Source organism: Wolffia australiana, chromosome 15 (genome assembly GCF_029677425.1).
Source record: "Wolffia australiana isolate 7733 chromosome 15, ASM2967742v1".
Classification (NCBI taxonomy): Eukaryota; Viridiplantae; Streptophyta; class Magnoliopsida; order Alismatales; family Araceae; genus Wolffia; species Wolffia australiana.
The window spans coordinates 7,000,993-7,010,538 of record NC_135849.1 but is presented as its reverse complement, the minus strand read 5'-3'; the positions used below and the strand labels follow the sequence as shown (position 1 = coordinate 7,010,538).

Genomic DNA, 9,546 nt, shown 5'->3' with positions numbered 1-9,546 from the left:
GTCCCATGCCTGCGCGCGGCACTTCCTGCTCCCACGCAGCGCTTGGCGCCCGCGCGTGGCGCTTGGTGCTGGCGCATAGCGCTTGGCGCGTGCGCACTCACGCCTGTTGGCCCCCGCGCCCAGCACGCGCCGACTTCACCTGATTCGTCTCGCCTTGGGCGTGAACTGGCACGCGCATCGTCTGTAGTGTATCATCCACATACCAGGGCGATGGCTTGAAAGATCAAGTTTGGACATCATTACCCATAGATGACTCAGCCGTTAAATATTGTGAGTCTCAATGCAAACACACCCTCCCAATAAGCACGCAAGCCTCTGGGCAGGGAATGCTGCCTAGTTAGGGGCCTAACACCAATCTATAATTTGTATTTGTACGGATAACTAGTTCTTGATTGTTCTTACTCTAGAATTTTCCACAATTTTATAATGGAAATCCGGATAAATTAAAACAAATGCTTAGACAAATATTTAAATTAGTTTTCACAGCTTTTATAAATACTCTACTATTATATTGAATTTAATCCCTAGAAAAATATTAAAAACCAAAAAATGAAGAACATCTTTAAAAATCTAAAAATAAAGGTCTACAGTTTCATACATGTAATAAATCATTTTTTGGTGTAAGGTATTAAAATATTATTATATTAGGTTTAAAGAAAGAAAAAAACATATATTGTCGAGTTATATCATTATGGAGGGCTAAGCAAGCAGTCATAGTGTCGTCTATCACTTGACAATAAAGCATGTGAAGAAAAAACCAATGGATATCAGTTCAGCTCGAGAAAGACTATAACCAAATGTTTTGTATGGCCTAAATATATCAACGAAAGGTGAATAATTTGTTAAGTTTGGTACCACTTTGAGACACAAGTTGATTTACATTGTGATTCATAATACTAACTTGAAAATTTACTTGTAAATTATTTTTATAAAAATATATTTCAAATAAGATTTACACATATATGACTAATGCAGAAATCAAATTTATGATGTAAAAATTAATCAGTAACATTATTTCTTCTAAAAATCACGTCGACCAAGATAGAAGTCTACATGTATCTACATGTTTCTCTCATGTTTGATGTTTGCATGACTTGAAAATTCTGATTTCTTGGATTCATCACGACTTCAGTTTCTACGGTTTGCGTGCTTATTTCTCCAACCATTATAGGCATCTAAAATCTAGGAAACAACAATAGAGAAACTGTGAATGTAATTATATTAGGGGTTGAAATAGGAAACATCAAGAATGAAAATTAGTACTGTAAATAAGAACCCATAAATATTTTAATAAATCCAAATTATATTTTTATCTTCAAAATAAATTAATATAAGTTAATTTTATTATATTTTCAAAATTAATAAATCTGAAAATATGTTGGTTCAGAAAAAAATCATCCAATAGTTGATTATAAAATCTTATATAGTTTGAATATGTATATTTTTTGTGGGAATATAAATGTCTATGTGATTTTCAATTGTTCTCAACGAAGCGACATTATTATTCACAGAAACTCCAAGTTGAGTAAAATTTCCGACTTGACAAATATATTTGATATCCTTATTTTCTTATGTTTTATGCTCCTCGAATAATTTCTTCAGGATGAGAAAAAAATTACATATTTAACCTCGTGATGCCTATGGACCAGTTTTCAAGACCAATGTTTGAATCATGCTATTTTTTGTACTTATTTAACCTATGAAAAATTTTCACGTATATTTTTATTCATATGATCGCTAACTTTGTAAGTGACCATGTAATCACATATATAAATTAATGATGTATATAACTCATTTTAGCTAATAATATTTGTCATAATTGATAAGCCTAAAATTGGTGTGTAAATACGTTGTTGTTTGAGCTTTTAGAATTATGCAATAAAATTTATAATATACCTTAATCACTAAATACTACATATAGAGTGAGCAAGGAGTCGAACGATAGGAAGGCAGTAAGCAAGAATTATGTCCTATTTCAAATCAATTAATTCAATAAATGAATTAATTTTGCATTTCATGGACTTAAATTATGTTTAATTCTGTTTATAATTAATCAAAATTAAGTATAAACTTAATTTTGATATTAATATTTTCGGTTAAGACACTCAAGATAGGATAATTTTGATTATAATATCAGATTAATTTGGATTACCAATTTCCCAATCAAAGTAATTTTAAAAACAATTTTATGTATTAAAATTGGGAATTAATAATCAAGAAAGGGATTGTTGAAATTGGGCTTGAAGATGGACGAATTTTTGGATGAAATTTTGGATTTAGGTTTTTGATATATTGAGTTGAATTTCTAAATAATAAAATATGAAATCTAGAGAGAAAAAATAGGAGATCTAACCTATAAAGATAAAGTAGACTAATTTGGGGGAAAATGGATTAGAGAAGAAATTCAACCCTAACCTAAAGATCTAAAAATGCAGAATGGATCCAATTCAATGTAGAACTAATTATTAACAATCAGATATTGAATCAATCAAAATCAAAATGCAATGCTAATTTCATTTCAAATCAACTTCAAGGGCATGTACATTTCGCCCATGCCATTGCATTTTAGAATTTTTCAAGAAGAAGTTCAAAAACCAAATTAGAAACTTACAACTTTCAATGATGAATCAGGATCTGTCGACTTCCAAAGAAACTTGTGTCCTTCCTGGCCAAATCCTTGACCAGCTACCAGGGCAAGGGAGAGATGAATGTTTCAATGAGCCTCCATGAGACTAGTGCAGGAGTTTCAATGACATTGCACTGTATATCCGTGGAGAGAGCTTCGACTGTGCGCATCATAGGAGGAAACGAGAAAAAATAGAGGTGGAAAGAATATACATTGCAAGGACAAAGAAGCCCTGATTTTATACAATGTTCAAGTGTTACAGGGTTCAATGGTCAAAAAATGAAACAGATTTATATAAAATTACACAAACTTTTGGGTATGACTGTATAAATGGGAAAAAACTATTTTATTTTGTGGTTGAGGTTATCTTTGCTAACATTTTCATATTACCAAAGAGTGTTATACAGTTATTATGAGCAAAATCGTAGGTATAGAGAACACCAAAGTTCCAACAATACAGTAGAACTGATAAAAGTAATATGATAATGATTATGCTAAAGTATTCACTTTTTTACAGGTGGTTATTGTGTATCTTAGTGATATAATTAACGGGTTCAGAAAAAAATGAGAATTATCTAACTTATACTACAACTAAGTGACAACATAATGTTTAACTATATGTTGTGTAGATAAATTGGATTGATTTCTTCAAATAAAAAAAATTGGATTGATGTAATTTTGAAATCATTTTTATGATCTTCTGTGATATTTCATAAATGTTGGACTTTATTTACTAAAGTTTTTTAGAGGTTGCAATTAAATTTGTATTATTTGAATTCTTAAAATATTTCAATAAATGAAAGAATTCACCATTAAAGGGTACTTAGACTGGTCTAGCTTGCACGCTTTTTCCCCCTGACCAATCATGACACATCTTACTGTCTTTTCATGATATAGATCATATGTTTATTTTTTGTAGCTCAATGCCACATTTATAGAACCACAGTTTCATTTTAAACTTCTTTGGTCATACTGTCCTCAGAAAAAAATCATACAACATAACATGAAAAAGACAAATTTTAAAGGAACGGCCAAGTAAGCGACTTCCTCAACCATTAGGGATTATCTTAATGTTAGACTTATAAGAGCTGCACATGAACACCTTTACCAGTATCCTTATATCAAATGTCGATATCAGTCGCAGATGTCTGTTTTTCTAATATCTGCCTTAAAATATATATAATATATTACCTAGTTTTTGTACGAGGACAAAAACATATGACCAAATACTATGCAGAAGGACAATCTTATCAAATCATTACAAAAAAATCAAGTTCTAACAGTAACGCATGACTTAATTAGAGCTGATAAGTTTATTATTATGGGAAACGAACTAATTGGGCATGAAATGCTATTTTCCATTTTTCAGAATTTTCTTAATTGGGGATACGAGGATTCTTTTACGCGCTTAACATATCCATTGACTTCTCAGAAAATGCAAAATAACCCATGGAGGACTGGTCCAGGTGAACTGTGAGTTTACCTGGACCAGTCCCCCCACTAATCGTTGTGGAGTCTCGTCATGCAAGAAAGATATCAAAATTCAATGTTGACCTCACACCAAAACAATATATACAATGATTTTTGTATGCGTATGAGACAAAACACCTTTACAAAAAGCATAACAATTTCCAGATATTGGTTTCTGATATCCAGATATCAACATTGGAGATTCAGGTCTCAGATATAGGTGCAGATATCAGATTTCGATAATCGAATACCAGAAGTCAATATCCAGTACCATCATCTTCCACTGTCCACACAACTTTGGTATCCTTCCTGACTGATGTGGATCCAATTACCAATATCCATCCGATATCACATAACGTCATCTCGCATCATTATCATTTTCCCAGATATCGGATAGTTCGATATTGATTATGGCAAAGATACAAAAACACGAACACTAATAGTTGCTCACATGATGCCTTGGGAAGTAAGCACAGGAAGGGGGTGTAAAAGGTAACACAGCAAGATAGAGCAGGCTGCCGCCATATGCTAACAAATCCCATGGAATAATATTTTGGCCTGGGTAGTGATCAATGCAGATATTTTGTCAATGACTCCACTCCACAAGTATCTTTTCAGAGATAAATACAACCAGCGAAGGTCATAAGATGTAATGACCATCATTGCAGTCAAATTTTTTATATTTGTTAAACACGAGATCATTACATCTCATGTAAATTCCCATCAAATCATGAATAAATTTGCGTTTCGTGTTCAAAAGTTAGACATAAAATGATTAGACTTATATTCGAAGTTTTTCAGCGTTAACTTGCATAGAAGAAGCGAGTTTCTTTCAAATTTAGTATCAATTGACGCTTTTGACTTATGAATTTTGAGATATTCTAAAGCCATGTGGCCATTTTGGTTTCAAAACTTCGATAAAGAGAATTTTTTCTGCGTATTTGATGAGCTAATATAAATGCAACTAAAATTTTGAAATCAACCATAGTGACGAACTATATTCTTGAAAGTGAATCAAATTGCTTTCATCCAGGTAGTTGTATCTGTTTCAACGATGGAAAGTATATTCATAAAATATTTCCATCTTCCTGATTCTTAGAGATCAGACCTACCGTAATTGGAGTCTTCTACAATAAGTTCTTTGAAATCGGTTCAAGAATGAATGGCAAAATTTTCCAACTGCAATCGACTAATTCTCACATCCCTATGCGGCCAAGGAAAACTCCTCCCTTCTGTTTTCGAAAATGATCTACACAAAAAGGTTGAAGAACAGGAAGATTCAGACCAATCTACAGACAGAATAAACAATAATTACAAAATAAATTAAAGAGCCTACTAAACCCGTTGATGAACCTGTGTTCTTATTGTGGGGAACAACAGAGACACAATAAGGGAAAATGGTGATACGATATCACGCCAGACCTATGAAAGTGCAAGCGTGGTACCATATTGACCCCATTTCCGGAGAACAAAATTGGAGAAACCTAAACAAAACCTTTCTGAGGAGGACAGCTAAAATTATTTGCAAAGGAAAAACTCTAAAACCTAAAATCACCAAAATAACCCACCCAGAGATTAAATGACGAAATGCATGAGAGAAATCAATGCTCCTTTGGAAAAAATACAGAGTTTTTTAGAAAACGATGCTCTTTCGGTTTCATCGAAAAAAGGAAACATCAGATTAATCTCGAAGATTTATCGATTGAAAAATATAACCATAAAGGGAATTAATGCCATTGGTGATAGAGGCACCTGATTTCACAGAGATCAAAGAAACAGAATAGCCATCGGTGAGAAAGAACCGGCAAAACGACGCAGGCCCTCGCCTTCTGCCGGTGGGCCAGTTCTTTACAGAGAGGAATCAGGCAGGCGCCAAGTCTGGATTTGGGCTCCCCTTGGGCGAGTTATGAGAATAGACGAGGTTCAACACATCAGCATGGTTTCTAACAAAACATGGAGACTTGGAAAGAAGATCATCAGCTGTTTCTTTCCTCCCTGCCTTGAGTACACCCTCCAGCGTCCGGATAAAGACAGAAATAGAAGGAAAGGACTTCACTGTCATGGATTTCAGAAACACCATGGCATCCTCCCCACTTCCAAATTTGGAAATATACCCAAAGAACGGTTCTATAAAAGGAGGGTACCCGTGCCTCTTCATCAAAGTCAGAAGAGAGGAAGCCTCTTTGAGCTTGCCTTCACTTAGGAGCCTCTTGATCAATACCTTGTACGTGCTCTGCAGAGGTTCCAGCTTGTTCTTTTCAACCATGGCAGAGAGAACTTTATAAACATCCAAAACTTTGCTCCTTCGCAGGTGGGCAGTCACCAGGGCCTCAAAGGCAAACCCAACTTTCTCACTGCCATTCTTTTCGATCATACGGTTAAAAGAAGATAGGCATTTCTCAGTTGAACCGACCTGGGAATAGCACTGAATAAGAGAAACCCAACTCTTGGGATCAAACTTGTGGCCAGAGGCTTCTTTTTCTAAAATAAATTCTAAGGCTTCATCTGGCTTCCTTGCTCTGCATAATTCAACTGCTACACGGTCAGTGACGGCTCTGCTAGCAGAAAACCCACCTTCTTCCATGGCCTTTAACAGACTACTGCATTCCCCCAGCCTGCCAACGCTTACAACAGATTTAAGTACACTGCCAAAGATTGAATCTTTCAGAGGATACCCACCGTTTTTAAAAATCCTCACTGTTCTTGAGACTAGGTGCAGCTCCAGTTCCCTACACATGACAATTTTCCTCATCAGGTGCAAGAAATCTCTCAGAGATGGCTTCTCTCCAGCATCCATGGCGTGTTCAAAAAAATCTACTGCTTCCTTCGTCATTCCTCTGGAGAGAAATCGCCTGGAGACTTTTAAATAAGTCTCGGGTTCCAATCCTTGTCCAGCAAGCTTCATTTCCTGGAGAAGATCCCAGAACCTCTCCATGCTGCCTTCTCTACCCAAGATCCTGGCCATGGCATTGTAACTCTTGCCCTCTGGTTTGAAAGATGCATTGTCGCTTGCCCATCGGAAGAATAGGAAAGCTTTGGCCGGATAGCTGGATAACTTTTCTAAGACAGCGAAAACCAGATCAGAGGAGTAATTTGGATCTAAATCTTTGAGACTCTTCCAGACTTCGTCTCCCAGTTCATCTCCTTCCCTCAAAATCTTGCATACCCTCGATGCCGTTCTAGGAACCCAGTTTTCGCTTGAATTAGAGGCATAAAGTTCTTTCAATTTACCAAGATCCTCGTGCATAATCAACTGGTCGAAGCTCTTTGAAGCCTTGAAGAACGCGTTCTTCGAGAGGCAGTATCCTTTCTTCTTCATGACTTCCACCATCTCCCAAAACTCGCTAGATTTCCCCCCAGCGGCGAAGAAGCCAAGCATGGAGTTGTACGTCTCGGCGCTGAGCAAGTCGGGTTTTTTCTCTGCAGCCCAGTTAAACAGACGAACAGCAACGTCCGGCTTCCCATCCAGACTACGCAGCGAAGAATTCAAAAACCCATGATCGAATTTGATGTCGGCAGATTCCAACCGAGTCTCAACATCGTGGAGACCGCTATTGCCAGAGAAAATATCGAGCAAAAGAGCATGATCTTCACCGCACGGCTCGACAGAAGATATCTCCGAGGAGTAGAAACGGCGAGATGGGTACTCCGAATTAGCCCGAGATGGGTAATGGGGAGTGAACGTAGAATTTGATGGGAAACATCGCAGAGCCTGTGAAGATGGAAGATGATTCCAAAGGGTCCCGGAAAAAGAGATTCTTTCTGTTCGAAATAGGCCTCCTGGTCGGAGCAGAATCCTCCATGCAGACCTCATTCTGCAGCAATGGCAGCCGGGAGAGCTCGAGCGTTGAAGACGATCTCACTGGAAGTGGGTTACTCTCAGTTCTATCTAGGGTTTATGCATCGCGAGTTATCTCAAACTCGGGCAGATCGAATCGGTCGATCGATCGATTCGTGATCGGGCAAGTCGAACGATCGAAAGTAATTCTGACCCATTTATGTAGTTTTGTTTTCTTTTTTCCTTTTTCCTTTTCTTTCAAAGGGGTCATCACAGGAAAGACTTTATAAAGCCCTCCTAGAACACCCACAAAGGGAGGTGGTTTTTTTAGAAGAAAACACTCTTCGATTAGACATCTTGGATCACTGTCGTGTTGTGCAGAGTCACCCCGTCGCAATGCCACTCACCTGTGGTGACCGCGTCTCCCATATCTTCGCATGCATGCACTAGCATGTAGCTATTGTGTTTATTTTTGTGTGCAATCACGATAAACAATTCTAAACAATCTTAGATTGATCCAAATTCTAATCAATTGGAATATGATATTTGATGGATATTATGTAGTCGTCAAGCCAATCACACCACCATATTTATTTAAGTTCATTCAATAAAATATTACATTCATTATTATTCCAATGTGATGATTATAATCGTCCATGAATACGTGCAATGAACTAGTGAATTATGATGAGATCATAATATAGTGATCACTAGTCTTTAAACATGTATTCAAAATATTCTTATTCGATGGATAATCGAGATGGACATCAAATTATCCGGATAGAATAACACTGATTAATCCTACTTATATGATTAGTATAGTTGATCATGTGGCTATTAGTGTTGCGACAGTAAGGATAGATAGTGGGTGATCTTTGGAGAAAGAGTTCACAGAATTGATCCATATGAATCCCTGAATGGTATTATACTAAAACATCAATCAGGTTGATTCATGTCATAATTGTATAATTGATCCATTTACTTGAGACACTAAAGACATCACGTGGATGGACGACTGCATTTTGGTTACAGCTTGCGAGCCTCTAATCATAGGATTCAAACAAGTCATAGTTCGGATGTAGTAAGAAGCTCACATAGATGATTGAGTGGCCAAGATGGTATCATCCATCGTCGTTATAAGAGGACATCAACTCAAGGAAGACAATGCAGAAAATCCCTGGCCATGGTAGTGTGGATATTGGAGAAAGAGTTCTCCAATGATCCTCGTTACGCATAAGCACTAATTGAATGATGGATTAGGGTTTGAGGATCAACCATACCCTAAGTGTTCGAGAGTTTCGCGTGGATGATGGATTATAGATATACGGTAAAAGATGACAGTGAAGGTTCCAAGAGAGAGTTCAAACACTACACGATATCTTCTAGCGCACGGGTTGGAAACTTAACCTATCGATTGGGTTAAGTCGATCATTAGTTAATTAATTTATATGTTGATATAGTTAATCAATAAGGTTGACCAATAATTGGTATTGGGCCACTAAAGTTATTAACTACAATGATACGAGGGCCTAGAGGGTTACACGCATAAGATCATAAGGGCATTGGTGAATATATTTTACTTTATGGATTTTTGAGAAATAATTAAGTAAAATAGAAATGGGAAAGGGGTACTCATTTCATGCACCTAGGCCAACCAGAATTGTGAGGCCTC

General features: G+C 36.7%; 1 protein-coding gene across 3 annotated transcripts; it reads right to left on the bottom strand.

Annotated features, from left to right (window-relative positions):
• Nucleotides 1–4,149: 4,149 nt before the first annotated feature.
• On the bottom strand, nucleotides 4,150–7,986 carry LOC144713012 (pentatricopeptide repeat-containing protein At3g02490, mitochondrial-like). Of its 3 annotated transcripts, XM_078587466.1 has the most exons (3): nucleotides 5,849–7,986; nucleotides 5,209–5,345; nucleotides 4,150–4,654 (listed from the first exon to the last, which is right to left on the bottom strand). In XM_078587466.1, the coding sequence occupies exon 1, from the start codon at nucleotides 7,908–7,910 to the stop codon at nucleotides 5,958–5,960; it is 1,953 nt and encodes a 650-aa protein (XP_078443592.1). In that variant the 5' UTR covers nucleotides 7,911–7,986; the 3' UTR covers nucleotides 4,150–4,654; nucleotides 5,209–5,345; nucleotides 5,849–5,957. The 3 variants fall into 3 exon arrangements, with proteins under 3 accessions (XP_078443592.1, XP_078443594.1, XP_078443591.1); XM_078587468.1 differs by lacking the exon at nucleotides 5,209–5,345; XM_078587465.1 differs by lacking the exon at nucleotides 4,150–4,654 and having other exon boundaries at nucleotides 5,163–5,345.
• Between the last annotated feature and the right edge of the window lie 1,560 nt (nucleotides 7,987–9,546).

Excerpts from the sequence above, each read along its gene's own strand:
- LOC144713012 (XM_078587466.1), bottom strand. The coding sequence starts at position 7,910 with ATGAGGTCTGCATGGAGGATTCTGCTCCGACCAGGAGGCCTATTTCGA.